The 18,674-nt window shown below is 31.8% G+C and overlaps 4 protein-coding genes and 2 long non-coding RNA genes across 6 annotated transcripts; 3 read left to right on the top strand and 3 right to left on the bottom strand.

The window, feature by feature from the left end:
- Positions 1–263: 263 nt before the first annotated feature.
- LOC142227303 (hydroxylysine kinase) lies at positions 264–12,197 on the bottom strand. The gene is made up of 5 exons (XM_075297761.1): positions 12,041–12,197; positions 9,205–9,558; positions 1,717–1,841; positions 1,462–1,658; positions 264–1,380 (listed from the first exon to the last, which is right to left on the bottom strand). The coding sequence occupies exons 2-5, from the start codon at positions 9,516–9,518 to the stop codon at positions 757–759; spliced, it is 1,260 nt and encodes a 419-aa protein (XP_075153876.1). The 5' UTR covers positions 9,519–9,558; positions 12,041–12,197; the 3' UTR covers positions 264–756.
- LOC142227304 (uncharacterized) lies at positions 3,309–4,205 on the top strand. Its single transcript, XR_012719822.1, has 2 exons — positions 3,309–3,483; positions 3,707–4,205. It is a non-coding gene; the product is annotated as an uncharacterized LOC142227304 (long non-coding RNA).
- On the top strand, positions 6,866–9,645 carry tos (Exonuclease tos). Its single transcript, XM_075297759.1, has 4 exons — positions 6,866–7,069; positions 7,208–7,285; positions 7,344–7,569; positions 7,622–9,645. Exons 1-4 carry the CDS (start codon positions 6,959–6,961, stop codon positions 9,169–9,171), a joined length of 1,965 nt encoding a protein of 654 aa, XP_075153874.1. The 5' UTR covers positions 6,866–6,958; the 3' UTR covers positions 9,172–9,645.
- A 415-nt stretch (positions 12,198–12,612) lies between the features above and the next one.
- On the bottom strand, positions 12,613–13,232 carry LOC142225365 (uncharacterized). The gene is made up of 2 exons (XR_012719242.1): positions 12,884–13,232; positions 12,613–12,826 (listed from the first exon to the last, which is right to left on the bottom strand). It is a non-coding gene; the product is annotated as an uncharacterized LOC142225365 (long non-coding RNA).
- Positions 13,233–15,074: 1,842 nt separating this feature from the next.
- On the top strand, positions 15,075–15,666 carry Nedd8 (Nedd8 ubiquitin like modifier). The gene is made up of 3 exons (XM_075297758.1): positions 15,075–15,230; positions 15,289–15,419; positions 15,479–15,666. Exons 1-3 carry the CDS (start codon positions 15,213–15,215, stop codon positions 15,564–15,566), a joined length of 237 nt encoding a protein of 78 aa, XP_075153873.1. The 5' UTR covers positions 15,075–15,212; the 3' UTR covers positions 15,567–15,666.
- Positions 15,605–17,827, bottom strand: LOC142227297 (glutathione S-transferase C-terminal domain-containing protein homolog). The gene is made up of 2 exons (XM_075297757.1): positions 16,753–17,827; positions 15,605–16,624 (listed from the first exon to the last, which is right to left on the bottom strand). The coding sequence occupies exons 1-2, from the start codon at positions 17,530–17,532 to the stop codon at positions 15,653–15,655; spliced, it is 1,752 nt and encodes a 583-aa protein (XP_075153872.1). The 5' UTR covers positions 17,533–17,827; the 3' UTR covers positions 15,605–15,652.
- Between the last annotated feature and the right edge of the window lie 847 nt (positions 17,828–18,674).

Here is an 18,674-nt window from a genome sequence, read left to right as displayed (position 1 = left end):
AAGTCTCGCCACTGTTCTCCACAAGAGACGATGTGCGACTGTGCTAATGGATTACCAAGTCAAACCCCTCATCCATTTTTTGTAATTCATGTGTATAAAATTTTGTTGAATTTTGGTATCCATCTTAATCCTATTATCCATCCCAATTCAATAGTTAACGCACTTGTGCAAAAAAAACTGCCCTGAATCAATGAATTGATAACTGCATTGGCGAAGAAAAATATAGATTAAAATTATAAAAATTAATAAATAAATGGAAAGCCTTTAACTTTAGATTGTATATTTATTGGTACTTTAAACATGTTGATATATTTTTAGCAAATGCTCTAATTGACCTATGTACGAAAACATATATAAGTGAAAATTGTCAATAAAATAAAAGAAATAATGTGATTTGTTACATATATACTAAGAGTAAATCTAATACTTCATCAATACGGCCAACTTCCTTAAAAAAAAAACAAATGTAAAGGCTGTTTCTACGATTCGAATGAATTTCTTTTCAGAGCCAAAAATGCATTGGTTGGAGAAACTTTAGTATGGGAAAATGTGGTTTTAGTATAAAATTACATCATGTTGTTTTTGATAAATACATTTTGTAGTATTAAATCTATGACAACATTTACCAAATTTGTTTTCTGGGCCTAATATTGTGTGATGATATACAGTTTTCGTTGAAACGGAAGGTGCCTGTAGTAATTATTGGTAATTCCAAAATGCTGCACTTCTCTCAAACTAATTTGATATGTTTAGCTCTTATTTAACGCTGCTTTTTAGGTATCTATCACCTGCTGACTGCCACAGGTCATCAATGCCTTCAAACGTATTGTGCCATAATTCATAAATTAATTTCCATCCTTGCTCTTGTGTGACTAGAACGTACTCATTGGATGGATCAAGGGAATGTGTATATGCGCCCATTACCAAACTTTGTGCTAAGCGGGCGGCCAAACAATATTTTAGTAAATGTTTTATATCATTATTCAATGGTATAATTGCTTCAAATCCGGCGAGAAAGATACCACCACTTTCAAGATTTTTTGCTTGTAACACCATATAGGTAAGTGCTATTCCAATTTCAAACAGAATAGGGGATTTGTTTGTATCTCCAAAATCAATTATTGCTTTTACTTTATATTCATCTGTATTGGCTCCACATGGCTCCACAATGATGTTCTGTTCATTAAAATCACCATGTATAATTTGCATTTCAAACGTATCCAAATGGTCCAGTACTTTTGACTGAAAAGCTTCTATAATTTCTTCCACCAGAGCCTTTCGAGCTGTGTCTTTTAGTATATAGATAAACTCCTTTAGATTCGGCACCGATTGCAGCTGCCAAGTACTTTTATGAGAATCATATGCGGCATGTTCAAAATTCTACATTAAGAGATGGTATAGATTATCATTGATAGAGGTCATTATGTAAATATATTAATAAAAAAGTTGTAATTCAACTACCTTTAAAGCTTTAACAATTTTAGCCAAATATTCACCACTATTGTATAAAAGATAATTTGTAATTGGCACCTCATGGAATATTTTTCCAGGTATAAATTCAAGCAAACGAACTATATGATCGACACCGTTTATGTTTTCAATGGAATAATGTTTTCCATTAACATTAGCAACTGGCCTGGGACATACAACTTCCTTGGCTGAAAAAGTTCTTTTTCGACATAAATAACATACATTCTGACATATTATTCAACTTACATAAATACACCATTAACTTGTTTTGTGCGTCAACAAAATCCTCTTTTTTCGAATCCAGTGAATTAAGAATTTTCAATACATATCCATGGGAACAGTGTGAGACGATCAAGGGATTTTTTATATTTCTAGAAATAGAGCGTGTATTGAGTTACATTTACATCATGGTTTATATAAATTTAAAATTTAGTTTAATTTATAAATTTCAAAAAGACAATAATTTCTCTCCACGGAAATTTACAGTATAAGACTTAAGACAAACTAAGGGATATCATAACAATATATTATTTTTCTTATTAAAATTATTTTATTTAAAAAGTTTATGTTTCCGAATTGATGTTTACTGGCTTACTTTCCTCTAATTATTCATTTTGAAGGTAGAATGTAGAGCTTTCGCATTGAAAATTACTTTATTTTCACGGAACTTTAATTTTAATACGGGTAATTTTATTCAGTTGATGCGTAAATTCATTTCATAAAATCCGAAAACTAAAAATTATACCGGTCTTAAGGAAAGAAAAGTTGTTTAATTCATACCCTTCCTAGTTATAATAAGATTTAACAAAAATATTTCTTGGATACCATTTTCTGCTCTGTTCGTTGCAAATAAACATGAAGATAAACCTCCATTTGTTTTAATATTGTGTCGTCAAACACAATATAGTACAAATTTTATAAATGCAACATACTGTACACTTTGTAAAAAGCCGTTAAGATTTTTTCTGAATGAGTTATGGCAACACTATATGGGAAAAACCAAAGAGTATCTGATTTAACAAGATGTCTATATCAAAGATTATAGATTTGAGGAAGATAGGAAATTGGCTTGCGTCATACCAAATGTTGCATTTACCAGATTAGTTTAATACATGTTTGTAATCTTTTAGTTGTTTTTCGTTTTTATTTTTTAAATGAAAAATTTAATTTTCTTAATAATAATAATAATAATAATAATAATAATAATAATAATAATAATAATAATAATAATAATAATAATAATAATAATAATAATAATAATAATAATAATAATAATAATAATAATAATAATAATAATAATAATAATAATAATAATAATAATAATAATAATAATAATAATAATAATAATAATAATAATAATAATAATAATAATAATAATAATAATAATAATAATAATAATAATAATAATAATAATAATAATAATAATAATAATAATAATAATAATAATAATAATAATAATAATAATAATAATAATAATAATAATAATAATAATAATAATAATAATAATAATAATAATAATAATAATAATAATAATAATAATAATAATAATAATAATAATAATAATAATAATAATAAAAACAATGTTAAATTTTAGTCAACAACAAAAAAATTACATTTTCACCTTAATTTCTTTTTATTTGCATTTTAATGCTATGTCAATACTTGTCGTATACGCGTTTTGTTCGAGTATTAAACTAAAGTGGTAAATGGTTTGATGTGCTCAGTAGCCAATCTCCCATCTTCTGTAATCTATAATCTTGCCCCGAACACAGCTATTTACACATATGATTGCTACGAATACAATTTTAAAGAGGAATTGGAGAAAATGTTGCAAAGAAACCTGCCAACAAGCAAAATAGATAATAATAATAATCTTTGATATGGACATTTTGTTATAATTACAAAGTCTTGGAAAAAGTCAACAAAAATTATATTGGCATCAAATAAAAAGACGATATCCAAGTTAATATGCAAGATATATAAAAATTTCAATATTATTATCATTGTGTGTTTGTATGAGAATTTGATGTTTTTTGTAATTATTATATTATATGTTCTTGTTGTGGAAACCAAATTTTGTAGAAAATAAGTAGAAAATAATAATATGGATACATCTTTTTGAATTGATAACTGAGAATGGTCCAAATTATTAATTCAGAAGCTTTCTTTATTTAAAATTACTTAGTAGAAAAATATTCAAGAAAATTTTTGATTTTCACATATCTTTTCTTTTTAGAGAACTCAAATCAATGGGACCATGGCTGAACAATAAGGTTAAATCATAGGCCCATATGATTACAATTTTTTTATTTCGACAAAATTTTAAGATGTCAAAATCATATGTTTATGGTGATTGCAGCTCTCCAAATGACACTGCATAGCAAATGCATCTCAAACAAACTCGCGCATTCATAGCTGGAGAATTGTTCAAAGATGACTTGAGTATCTTGCTAACATATTCCAGAACCAAAATACCACGCACATCAGTTTTTAGACTGCATCATAAACTGTTTTTGTTAATAGATGGCGAAAATCCATTTGACTGACTTCCATTCTTAACTTTGGTGGGTATTATAGTCTTATTTGTCTCATATCGGCGTTCCTCGGATGAATTATCCACTTCACAATCACTCATAGGTGACGCAATTAAATTTGAACTTTTATTTTTCTCTGATTTGAATTATTTTGTTCAGGACAATTGAAAGAATAAATAATTGCCACTTTTACCAATGCCATACGATTCTTTTATCAGCTGATTTTGACTTCTTAAAATTGTAAACAACATATTAAAATTTGTTGTTTTTGTTATCGTGATACCTCCTTATTCAGCCATGAATGGGACTATATTTGGCAAGGATGTATTCATGGGGGGGATGAGGGGGATCAAACCCCCCCCGAAATGAATGAATATTTTTATATAAATAAATATATATTTTTAGCTGCATAGAAAAATCTTATCGAAGATGTTGAAGAAAAGCTGGAGGTTTTTTTTTTTTGAAAAACGCTTACCTATAAAACTTGCACAAATCATAGAATACTAGTTGAAAAGCCCGTCAAACGACGGTCGAAAAAAAACAAATTGGTTTTGTTCTCGCACCACAAATTTCATTTTTGGGAAAATGTCTTTCTGCTTTTTATTTGTGCTTGTTGTTCTTTTTGTGAACATGACTCGCTTTGTTTGGCCATAGCAACAACAACGAAACAGCCAAACACACATGTGTAAATGAAATGGCGCAAAACCTGCGAAAAGAACCTGCCTAATTCAGCGATGGAAGCACTTGGAGAGTGCAATAAAGAGATATTTCCAAACGTGCATATTCTTTTACTCAGGGATGGAAAATACAATTTTTAAGAAAGTACAAAAAAGGTATTTTTTGAGCGGAGAGGTACTTTTTACTAAATTTCAACAAAAATTTCACTGGAAAATTATTGTCAAGAGACTAAATTTTAAAGAAAATAAAATTTTGACAAAATTTTCTATATAAATAGAAAAAATTTTGCAACATTTTTTTCTACAGATTTTTTTTGCAAAATTTTATTTCTATAGAAAATTTTTGCAAAATTTTATTTATATAGAAAATTTTGTCAAAATTTTATATATAAATAAAATTTTGCAAAAATTTTCTATAGAAATAAAATTTTGCAAAAAAAATCTGTAGAAAAAAATGTTGCAAAATTTTTTCTATAGAAAAATTTTGCAAAAATTTCCTATAGAAATAAAATTTTGCAAAAATCTATATAGAAATACAATTTTGACAACATTTTCTACCGAAATAAAAAATCGATAATATAGAATCACATTCTTTTTTCGACTAAAACATTCTTGAAGTTCAATAAAATCCGGGTTTTGACTATGTCTTTTACAAAATCGAGATTTTATTCCCACATGAACATGTTTGTTTTGCCATATTTGTAAAAGACTATTAGCAAATAAGGTTGATAAAGACTTTCTCAAAATATTAAAATATTTTGTCAAAGCTATTGTACCATAAATCTGATATCGACTCAAAAATGTCTACACAAAAGGTACTAAATCATTCGCGGGGGTACTACGGTACTGACCGGGGTGAAAAAGTATTGAAAAAAGTACTATAGAACTGCATTTTCCATCTCTGCAGTTACTACACCGAAAGAATTTTCTTCGTAAACAGAACGAAAAATTTCGTTAAAAGTACGAAATTTGTCATTGTTTTACAACCAAAGAAAGTTTTCATTAAAAGTACGAAATATTTCGTACTTTTTACGAAAAAAGTTCTTCCAAACTTTTCGTAGTTTGTAGGAAAAAAATTCGTACTTTTTATGAAGAATCTTCGTAATTTTTATGAAAAATCTTCGTACTTTTTATGAAACAATTTCGTTCTTTTATGAAAATGTTTCGTACTTTTTATGAAAAATTTTCGTAGTTTTTATGAAAAATTTTCGTACTTTTTATGAAAAACTTTCGTACTTTTTTTTCAAAAATGTTTGAACTTTTAGAAAAAAAATTATAGTCGAAAGTGCATTTGGTTATAGTTACAAGTGTGAAAAATGACATCACTACTTTACATCTTAAGTTTTTTTATTCATAGCGCGCTATCACCCAAATGAGAAGTAGCATAGACTTGCATAAAAATAGAATAAAGGAATACACTCAAGCACATTATAAAAGACAATTTAATGCCGCGAACAGAAATTTTACAATTTCAATGAAACTTCTTCGTTATTTCTAAGAAAATGTTTCGTACTTTTTATGAAGACATTTCAACGCAGAATGTTTCGTAAAATATTCGTAAAAACTTCTTCACAAAATTCATGAAATTTGAAGAAAGTTTCGCTAAAAGTACGAACTTTTTACGAAGAAAAGTTAATGTAGAATATTTCGTAGAAGTTTCGTATATTCGTAAAATATTCTTCGTAAAATTTACGAAAATGAATGAAAATTATTTTAATGAAGAATTCACGAAGAATAGTTAATGAAGAATTCTTCTTAAAATTAACGAAGAGAATTCTTTCGGTGTACGTACTCATCCGAACTTTCATTTTCAACAATGAAGAGATTAAAGACGTATTTTAGAAATTCGACTAGCGAGAGTAGACTCAATGGATTGGCATTAATGTCGGTTCATCGCCGAATAAATGTGCCGACTGAAGAAGTAATTGATTTATTTGCTGCCCAAAAAGCCCGTCGGCTCAATTTAATATTATAAAAATATTGTATACATACATATGCATAAATAAAATTTTCTACACATGAGATTATATGAATATTTTTTTTTTAAGTTGAACACCCCCCCCCCCCCCCCCCCGAATTAAAATCCTGGCTACGGCCTTGATATTTGGTACTAAATATTAAGTGGCAACTATGAGCGCTTTAAGTGGCAACTATGAGCGCTTTATGGAGTAAAAAAGATATGGTTACTCACAACATATCATCCCGCCCAATAATAAGAACTCGAACAACGTAAACAAACCACATTAGAGGCTGAATAGAAATTAACCACTTGTAAACATGGGAATTACTGGTCTGATTCCTTTTCTGGAAAAGGCGTCTAGACCTATCAATATAAGAGATTTACAAGGAACATCAGTCGCTGTAGACTCCTATTGTTGGCTTCATAAGGTATAACCCTTTTTTTGAGGTAACAAATGGAGATACATCAAAATTCTCAAATTTAAGCACCCCTAATCCACTTTAAAAAAAAATAATAATATTAATAAACATATAAAATATTTACTATCACATTCCTTGAATTTTAAGGGCGTCTTTGCATGTGCCGAAAAATTAATCAGAGGTGAAGAGACGGATATTTACATTCAATATTGCATAAAATATGTGGTACGTGAGTTTAATATTTTCGCATTGTATCAATAAATAATACAAAACTCCCCATTAGGATATGCTAACAAGGAATAAAATAAAAGTGATAATGGTATTTGATGGACGTCACCTGCCAGCCAAAGCCGAAACTGAAAGAAGGAGAAGAGAAGCACGCCAGGAGAGCAAAAAACTTGCAAAGGAACTACTTCGTAAAAATGAAATTGAAAAGGCTAGATCCCATATGAGAAGAGCTGTTGATGTTACCCATGTAATGGCATTGAGACTAATTAAAGCTTGTCGAGGTAATTTTTATCATACACATGTGGCAACTGATTCCAAATATCTTTAAAACAGATAGGGGAATCGATTGCATAGTAGCTCCCTATGAAGCCGATGCTCAGATGGCTTGGCTGAATAAGAATGGTCTTGCGGAATATATAATTACCGAGGACTCTGATTTGACTTTATTCGGTGCGTTAAGAGTGTTATTCAAGCTAGACCTGAATGGGAATGGCCTCCTTGTCGAAAGTCATAAACTCCACTTGGCAATGGGATGTAAACCAGAAAAATATACATTTGACAAATTTCGTCGAATGTGTATTCTATCAGGATGTGATTACTTGGACTCTTTGCAAGGGATTGGCTTAAAAAAAGCTTGCAAATTTATATTGACGACAGAGGAAGATGACATGAAAAAAGCTCTGAAAAAAATACCACAGTATCTCAAAATGAAGCAACTAGATGTTACTGATGAATACATAGAAAACTTCTTAAAGGCAGAAGCTACCTTTAAACATATGTACATTTTCAATCCATTAATTAGAAAAATGGAAAGGCTTCACGATTTGGATGAATTTGGTACAGATGAAATTCATTGCAGCAATGCAGGAACATTGCTAGAAGACGAGGATACAGCATTTCAGTTGGCTTTGGGAAATCTCAATCCCTTTACCTTACAAAAAGTGGATGATTGGCACCCGGAGAAAAGTTGGTCAAGTGCTGGTAAAAAAAGTAAATATCGTAGTATTTGGGTGGAATCCAGAGAAACGATAAAAGATAGCGAAAGCAAACAGAGCAAAAACTTGGGCGGTGCTATGTTACCTTTTAAGAAAATTGAGTTTAAAGATTTTGCCGAAACCGAGATACAAGAAAATTTGGCAAATGAAAATTCAAAACTTGAGGAAGCAGAAGTATTTTCCATATATAACGCAGTAAAAATTAGTAGAAAGAGAAAACGACAGGTATCAGAAAGTAGCGAAAGTGCAGAGTCCTGCCAAGAGTCTGTCAAAACACCTACTCAGGCACATAACCCCTTTGCTGTCAGCAATATTTCAAAGGAAGACAAACCAAAGTCCCCTATTTGCACAAACAGTTCTTTGCTAAAAACATTAAGCCCTCATAAAAACAAAATATCTGTCGACGTTAAATCACGATTTTTCTCCCAAAATATAAAACAGGTTGTAAAGAAATCATTAGCAGTACGAGATTTATCAGAAGAAATGATCAAACTAGAAGAAAAATCAAACGACTCAACGTCTATCGAGCGAAGTTTGTACTATGACACTGACAATAACAATAAAGTAGAAAATAAAAGTGATACAAATTTCTGTGAAGAAGATTATGGCGCAAGCGGTAGTACGAACACAACAACTATTTCAATATTTTGCGAAAAAGAAGAGATAGTTGAAATATTGTCGGATGTCGAGGAGGAAGTTAATACCAACAAGAGTTCTTCTCAAACCTCTTCCAGTAGCATTATCACTAAAAAACATCTAGGTCTATCAAAACCCAAGAAAAAAACAATTTCTGCAGGAAAATTTAATAAAAAAATTATAACTGATTCAACGCAATCAACGCTTAGCATGTTTGGTTTTCAAAAGCGGCCTACTATGAAGAAAATCTAGCGAATAATGTAAATCATGGAAACGATAACTTACGGATCTTCTTTAACGAAGTAGTTCCGATCATCATACGATAAAATTTCCTTCATTTCTCCTATCGATATGCCGTATAGTCGTCTTAGTAAACCTTCTACCTCCTCATTTGTAACCTTTGGTTTAATGTTAGATCCAGGTTGAAGACAGCATTCGGCAGAGTTTTTACTTTGATCTGGTGATGTAAACTTCTCCGTTTCCCCTACTTCATTGTTGTTAAGCGTATTTTTAGTTGACGCATCATAGTTGTGATTTAATGTATACGATTTACGTCTTGATATATTTGTTAATTCCACATTATTCCAAGCATCATCCATAATTCACCGATTTGACTAATGTATATGTTCTGAATGTGATCTAAGAATTGAAAAAGATTTTTATTAATAGTAAATGCACATTCGCTTCCCATTGTTTAGTAATAAATGTCTTCTTACAAATTAAGAACCCCATTTCTTGTTAATCAATTGTGCTACTAAGAGCATAGTACAGCTACATCACCTTCTTAGAAGAATGAATATATGGTAACGAACATAAATGATATTATGCTTGATGTAATTTTTTTAATTTATGAATAATACTGAATATATTTGCTTTTAGTCAAGTTTAATTTACATAAAATTGGTACAACGACAGTAAGAGAATTGTCAGTATAAAACATCACTGACTAATTGATTGATTGATTTATTTAGCAATATTTATGCTATTTTGAAGTACAAATATGTGTATAAATATCTACTTGAATTGGATTTCATTTAATTACAATTTTTGTTTTACATATGCAATTGAATTCAAAACAAAGAAATAGCAAGGACTACTGAGGTCATCATCATTTGAATTGTGAAACATGGTTGTTGTTGTAAATGTGCGTAGGGCATTCATCCATTTTGTGTTATCATCTATTGTGTCCAGGTCGTGGAACTCTGCCACTAAGATATAAGTGAGTGATTTGGTCGCATGCCAGGTTGCTTTAGCCGGTCTACAATGGCAATGCATAGTTCACACCTTAACGGCCAATAATAATAAGCAGTATATCAAATATATTTTTTATGAAATTCTAGCTTTATATTTGCATTTGATTCGTTTACATTGTAATTGACAATTTTAGTAGTAGTACTGTTTCGCTTGAATTTTTGTGCTTTGTATGATGAGATAATCGTTAAGGTTTGATAGTTTCAATTCCTAAGATAAAAATTTTTATATTTGTTCTAAACCTTATATTGTCTTGTTATATTTATGACAATGCGATGTTTTTGTTCCATTAAGGTAGCTACAGCCCGATCGTCTTTTAATAAGATTTTGCAGGTCAATTATTTGGACTTTACACGAATATGTTTGTTTTCATTTATAATTTTCTTTATTTAAGGAAAAGTAACCTCGAAAATAAAGTGGTTTTCAACACGAAAAACGAGGTGTGTACTATACCTTAAGGTTTTGAAAAATACCTGACATTTTCTATGAAGTGTTATTAAGAGATAGATGCATATACAAATATGTAAACAATTGATTATCGTTAATTTTTTTCTAGTGTATGCAAATATTTATTTTATTCTTCACATAATTCGCCTTAATTTAGACTGGTATATATAGTCGGCTTTCTGTGTAATAAAACCATATGACAAATAAGAGGGGGGAAATAATACAAATTTAGAAAAACAACAAAGCGTTGGGGGAATTTTGTATCAGCTTTACATGTCTGTTTTGTATTTGTATTGGCTTTTATCGTTAATTTAAATTTGATCATATACGACTGATTAGCATCATTAATTTATCGTTAAAACCGACATTTTTGTCATATTTTGGTATTGGTAACTTGAGGAAAACTTTTGTAGCTTGATTTTGTCTGCAACAAATGTAGAATACCTAGATTTTGTAAACGTCGGAGAACCAGTAAGTGTGTACTTATTCTATGGTACTAGTTATTATTATTGCTACTATTATAAACTATACGTTATCAACTTTCATTATATAGTCCTAATTTTATATCCTTATTTTGAGTTTATAGCCGAAATGATCCAAATCAAAAGTATAATTTATTTAAAATGGATTATTAAAGAAATGTAACAGTGAAAATGGCTATTTTAGCGCGATAATGCGTACTTAATAATAGCCGCTCAAATGCATTTCCATTGAATCTAGATATGAAATGAACATTGTAGGTATTTTCTAAAATTTAAATAATAGTAATGTATTTCGAATTTCTCACAATTTCGAAACGAAACCGATTTTTTTTAATACAATTCATTTTTTCACTAAATCCAATGCATGCTCAGATTTTTTAATATTTTAAAATAACAAGTAAATAAAATAGTGGTGTTGAGAAAGTAGTTCCCACAATATCTCCTATAATTACAAGCCATTTTACTTTCAATTTTGAGATTATCGTATTGAGTATAAAATTCATATATGTACAAGTATTTAAAAGTGAAGTATCGAAACACCATTTTATTCGAATATTTATTTTTATAATGTTGATGAACTGCAAAATATAATGTTAATCACCCTAACTCTGTGTTACGACCTCAATTCGCATGACAGTTCTGTACACAAATTAATGAGATAAAACTAGATGTATGTATGCATAACCAATATTTGTTCCCTTGCTTAAAATATATTAGCACACATCCACTTCATAAATCTACGGTTGGAGGTGGAGGGATCCCATCTGAAATTGATTTCTAAGCAATGCATATATTTTTATTAATCTAATCTATCCATCTATTTTATATATCTAATCTAGCTTATGAAAACCTCAATGTACAAGTGAAAATTAGTATTAATGTTAAAACCATATATGCACATTGATGCTACATGTTTTTTTTTATATCATTACTTGACTTACAATCTGGATATTTATTTCTGCATCGGCAGAATGGCACCGACAAAATGAAGTGACACGCACACGGATTGAGCTGACGGAGGAATATGCGACGTTGTTTGAAATGAAAATATTTTGTATTTTTAACAACTTGAACTGAAAGTAAACAAAAACATTGGAAACATGTGACCAAATATATTAAAGTCTTCTTCATGGGTTTAACAATAAGGTAGTAAAACAGAAACAGCTGACTAAAATAATTTCCCAAAATGTTCAAATGCTATCACGAAAATAAGTGGAATTTTTATACCCTGCGCCACACTGTGGAACAGGGTATTATCCCTGCCAACATTTTTTGAATTTGGGGACTCTTTTGAGAATCCCCACTACGTCGAAAACAATCATATACGACATCAAAAACTCGTCGGAAAAGCGCCGTCACTATTGAGAAGTTGTACCACGCCAAGTTACTACAAAAATGTTTCGCATGAGTGCAATTATTAGGTGCCTTTATAGATCAATTTAGAACGACGCCAATAAGGGACCCTCCAAACTATCAGAAAAACTATCATTTTAAGATAGTTGTAAAAGAATCATTGTGGTCGAGTAAAACACGTTTGTTTAGATATTTATTAATTTGATTAAACATTTACAAATTCTTAAAAATATAACATTTATACCACTATCACATTACATTTAACATAATTTTTGGCATTAATGATGATGTTGAGTTACAAGTAGCGAGTTACATGTTGCTGCGTCTATCAACCAGTGTTTTTATTCCATGGAGGCAGCGTGTCTGTAAAATATCTGAAAAACAATCACTTTATTCCATTTGGAAAATCACCAAATTGTTCACCAATATACCTTTCACAATTTTAAGTGTATAATGTATGTTTTCAGAACTTTATTTTCGTTTTTATTTAATTAAAATATAACAAGCTGGTTGCGCTTGGCGTTTCACAAAAAAATGGCTTTTTTAACAGTAGGGATGGCAAATTACTTGCATGTACTTTTTGATGTACCTTTTCATGATGGTTGAAGTGACATTTACGAGTCTGTGGTAACGATGAGGTTGAAATGGAACTTTGAAATGCTGGCAGGGATAAGTTAGTGCATATGTTTGTAACACCCAGAAGGAGACGAGATAGACACATGGTGTCTTTGGCAATAATGCTCAGGGGGCTAATCACGGCATTCGATTGTTGATCGAAATCTAAATTTTTCGGATCACGGGAGTCGATATCGAGTTTTTTTGATCGACAATATTTTCGATTGCTAATTGCAATCGTAAAACATTTTTCACTAGTTTTTACATTGTTTTCGCCATATAGGAATAGTAAATATATTAGATTTAGTTCGAATTGTAGTAAATTTACATATAATGAACATATTTTAAATATTTAGGACTAATGCAACTCCAATAAAAGTTAAACAAAAATTGGTCATAGCCGAGTTCGGGAGCGAGCATTCTCGCTTGGCAAAGAACCATATATAAAGTGCACATGCTAGATCGATATCCAAGAGATTGTGATCAACCAATAACCGTACCATTCCGTGACAAACACCTTGTAAGAATAGGCTTCCATTGGCGAAAAGTTTTAAGACAGCAGACAATTGTAAAGCGATAGAATTGACGTTGACATGCCACAAAAAATTATTTTCCATTTGAATGCCTCCTTCGTCAGCCGAAATCGTCCATTGAGCCTGCAAAAAGATGACTTTCTAACAGTGCACACCATTTCAAACCCATATACTTACACCCATAACAATGTGCACTTTTATTCCTTATCTGTCGACGAATTATTTTATATTCATCTCATCCTCCAATTAGGAAGGAATTCGGAGGAATGTAAATAGAGATGTGTCCACAATATAAAATGCAATAAAATTTACTTTTTACTTTGAAATCTTCAAAAACTTGTGTTTTTTCTACATTCTATTTTGTGCCGCTAACTTAATTTTGTCATTTCATTTTGTTCTGCTTCGTTTTTTGCTGTTGGCAATGCAAATTGCATCAAATTTCGATCGAATGGCGTGATCCAAACTTTTAATCGTATCGACAATTTTTTCGATACGATTATGAATTCGATATCGAATGCCGTGATTAGCCCCCAAGGTGGGTCCCTGAGTCGATATAACCATGTCCGTCCGTCTGTCTGTGAACACATTTTTGTGATCAAAGTCTAGGTCGCAATTTAAGTCCAATCGCCTTCAAATTTGGCATATCTTCCTAATTGATTTTGGAAGAAATCGGTTCAGATTTAGATATAGCTCCCATATATATCTTTCGCCCGATATGCACTAATATGTACCCAGCAGCCAGAGTTTTATACCGATTGGCTTGACATTTTGTACAAACATAACACTTAGTCGTATAGTCAAGTTTGCAAAATTTGATAGAAATCGGTTCAGATTTAGATATAGCTCCCATATATATCTTTCCCCCGGTATGGACTTATATGGCCCCAGAAGCTAGATTTTTGTCCGAATTTGGTTGAAATTTTGCACTAGGAGTACAATTAGTGGTATAGTCAAGTGTGTATACTTTTGATTGAAATCGGTTCAGATTTAGATATAGCTCCTATATATATCTTTCGCCCGATATCTATGTGTTTGGGACAAACCTTTATATATAGCACCCAACACATTTGACGGATGTGATATGGTATCGAAAATTTAGATCTACAAAGTGGTGCAGGGCATAATATAGTCGGCCCCGCCCGACTTTAGACTTTCCTTATGCTTACTACTAAGTTCGTTTCTGCGAAAAACGAATATCTTCATATATAACAGTTTTTCGTGCGAAAACGTGATCTTGAAAATGCATGAAATTATACATATTTGTTGCAAATTTTATTATAACTTGATGGAGAAAAGCCCAAAGCAAATTTTCACAAAGTTTGTATTCCTTAATATGGATTATTAAAGAAAAGTAAGTCTATGTAGCTGACAATTCGTTTTATATTATTCGATTGGCCACCGGAAATCTGTGCAACAAATTCAATGCGGCTGAACAACCCATACATCGACTTCGATTTTCTCGCTAAATTTTGGAAAAGGTAACATTGGAAAATGTGGGATATCATTCATTTGTGCATTCTCAAGAAGAAGAAACTGATTAATTGGTTTGTGCAGAATTACGAATCACAGCCATTGAACATCATTTACTTTTAGAAATACGAATCTTGTAAACATGTTGATCAAAGTTAAGGTAGTATTGCTACTAAAGATATATTTTTCGAAAGAATATTTGATTATCGATATTATAGACTCTTACTGGAAAGGAAATAGAAATCGATATTGAGCCCACTGACAAAGTTGATCGCATAAAGGAACGTGTGGAAGAGAAAGAAGGTATTCCTCCGCAGCAGCAACGCTTGATCTTTTCTGGAAAACAGATGTAAGTTCTATTAGCAATTACCGTCACACACATTTAATTGGCACCTATTCTAATCGTAGGAATGATGACAAGACAGCAGCAGACTATAAAGTGCAGGGAGGATCTGTGTTGCATTTAGTTTTGGCTTTACGTGGAGGCGAATTTTAGTTTCAATATTTCTTTTAAGTAAATTAACACATATGATATTTTTTGTAAAAATAAAATTGATTTATTGAATACATGGAGGTTTAGTCTTATATATTGCCAACCAACAGTCTATTTTTTGGGGTACAATTTTCAGGCCTCAGTCGAGTCAGGGTAACCTTATATCCCGCACTTTCAGCTTGTAATTTCCTATCTGTATCGACAATGTCCATGCACAATTGTCCCTGTCTAATAATTTCAGGTGGGCAGTTGATTGTTCCCAAAGCATGTCCTTGGTCGGCGGCGTGAGCAATATATAGAAACTCGTTTTCCGTCAACACAGATTTAAATTCTTTACTTAAAGGATATTTTATATGGGGCATAGGTTGTAAGGACCCATAGCAACATGGGCAAGATACAAACTTTGCTTTAGCTCGTCTGCATTGTGATAGCACTATATCCGTTGCTGTTCCGCAAGCATGGAGGGAACAGCCAATATTAAAATTGCCGTTAAAATAGTCTATATTACTCTGATAAAACCTCAAGTTTTTCAATTTAAGATCCATTGCCCGCTCTTTGGCCTTCTGTAAGGAGAATGGTTTGTTTTCCAATAATATTACTGTACATTGCGGAAGTTGTAATGCCAACAGAATACCCAGATGACCTGTTCCACTGCAAAAGTCCACAATACGATCTCCTGGTACAGATAGAGAGGCAACTGCATTTGCCAGATTTTGTAATTGTTCGCGCTTTCGTTCTAGCCTTTTTAAAGGTAAAGCAGAACTTGTAGCATGTGATGGTTCTATTTGTTCCCAATCGATGGTGGAGCCGCCGTATGTACGTGTTGAATTACTATTGAATTCGATACCCAAAGAATGTATCTTATTGAGAGCTGCATCTACTTCTGTTTGCTCTGTGAATATACGGTTTCTCGGCTTATATCTTTTAGGGTCACTTTTATAGAGGCTAGAGGCATTGCACTTAGGTATATTCATGACAACAGCTTTGGTTAAAACGCCGAGAGAATCAAAGTGGCAAATGTCATAGAGAACTTTTCGGCATTTGTTGTCGTACTCGTCGATCTAAAAGAAGGAAAGGTTATATTTGTACATACATAATATATTACAGAAATAATATTATTTGGGTGTTTTGTAATTGTGAGTAACGAAATAATTTATGAAAATTATTCAAGTAAAAAATTTATACTAACCTGATTTAACCACTTTATTGTAAGCGGAAAATTTTCTGGAATTTCTCCCAAGCAGTGAAAGATAATACGTAATAATGGGTAAAGTATCAAATCAGCAATGGTGAAATCAACACCTTCAGCAAACGTATGATCTATGGCAAGTTGTTCTTTTGGAATTTTACATTCGATTGTTACCTTTTTCCTTGAGCCACCATTTTCTTCATTGTAAATTTCTGCATTTGCCTTTTTCCTCGCCAGTTTATAAATATTGTGTGCTCTAACTGGTTCATTCAAGTGGTTCTCAAACTGAACACATTCCAAAGGATAATCGTTACAAGGAATATTTCGCTTCACACTATTGAGTATTTCAGACAATGCATTAACTACGTGCACCTCAAAGAAACGTGTCCAAACGGATGATTCTGCAGGAGCCAGTAAACAACTTTCCTTAAATCCAAGCAAATTTGTTTTCTCCGTTTTATTAATGATTTCCCGAGACACCGAACACATACCAGCGATATAAGTATCGTCTCCTTTAATATATAGCGGTAAGTCAAGGTCCCATATTGCCTGTTCTTTCGTGTCTTCTTTACATATAAGATTATCAGTAACTTCCGGTTTTAATGAATCGTAGTTTAGTTTTATTCTTCCACATTCAGGAATATTTTTAGAGAGAACAAAGTAGAGCTTAATATTTTTCGGTTTTTCCAGGTAGTAGTAAACATGCAGAGCAGTAAATGATTTGACTGTTGTCTCATATCCATTTTGGTTGTAAATTTCTACATACAGTTTATCAACCATGTTATTATTTTAGAGAAACGGGCTTTTATCTCGGCAGAATGACACCGTGTGGTGAGTGATCCGTGGCTTGTAGCCCTCGATTCAACATGTACACAAGTCAGTAATGCTGCTACGAATCACAGATAACTGCGTGGCTGCTGATCTTAGTTGGTCTGGTGAACTTGGAGGTCTTTCCTCTATGCTGGACTCGGGAACAGGAATAATCAAAGATTATCTGAGCACGCAAGGGGTCCAGATTAGAGGTGTGCGCGTGACTGAAATTTTATTCACACTCACGCACATTAACGAAGCAAAATATTTATTCACGCACACTCACGCACGATACGTGTGGTAACAAATCCCACTCACGCACTTTACGAACTGAAAACCAGTACTCGCGCACACTCACGCACGAACTACTTTTAAAGAATCACGTTCACGCACGATTCATGACGATTGACGTGATTCACGACAAATTCAGGAGGCTCACGATATTTTCCAAAGGAAATCAGTAAAGGTAACAAAATTCAAAAATAAAATACAGTTCGAGAGCTTAAATAATTTCAGTTAACAAGTGTGAATTAAATCTTGATTATTTTAGTGAGCGTGATTTTGCAGGAATTTTATTCACGCACATTCACGAACCGATTTTATTTCTCACGCACGACATATTTATTTTAGTCCCATTCACGCACATTCACGAGAGTACTTTGGATTTTGTTCACGACTCACGTGATTCACGTGTGTCACGAGAATTTCGTGTCACGCGCACACCTCTAGTCCAGATTGCTTCTTCTTATTGTTTAGATAAAAGTACACGAACAAAAATACAAACACATGTTCGTACCAAGCATCCCAATAAACACAGGATGAGCGTTTTCAAATGCAACAACTTTACAGTTTGAGGATAAATGTAATTTTCACAGCTCTTAACTCGAGATAATTGTGTTTAGTAAAAAAAGTGCGAAAATTTAAAAATAGCGGGATATCTTAAAAACTGTTCCATAAAAAAATTTTAAACAATCTTTTCTCGAATTCAGCAGCTCAAAATAAGTTGATTTTCATCAAGTGTACATTTTGAGTGTAAACTAGTGTAATTGGTAAGTCAACTTTAATAGCGAAACTAAATTCAGATTTGGAAAACATTAATGTATGGGCAATAA

Source organism: Haematobia irritans, chromosome 2 (assembly GCF_050003625.1).
Source record: "Haematobia irritans isolate KBUSLIRL chromosome 2, ASM5000362v1, whole genome shotgun sequence".
NCBI lineage: Eukaryota > Metazoa > Arthropoda > Insecta > Diptera > Muscidae > Haematobia > Haematobia irritans.
The sequence above is the reverse complement of the archived record's forward strand: the minus strand, read 5'-3'. Positions and strand labels throughout refer to the sequence as shown.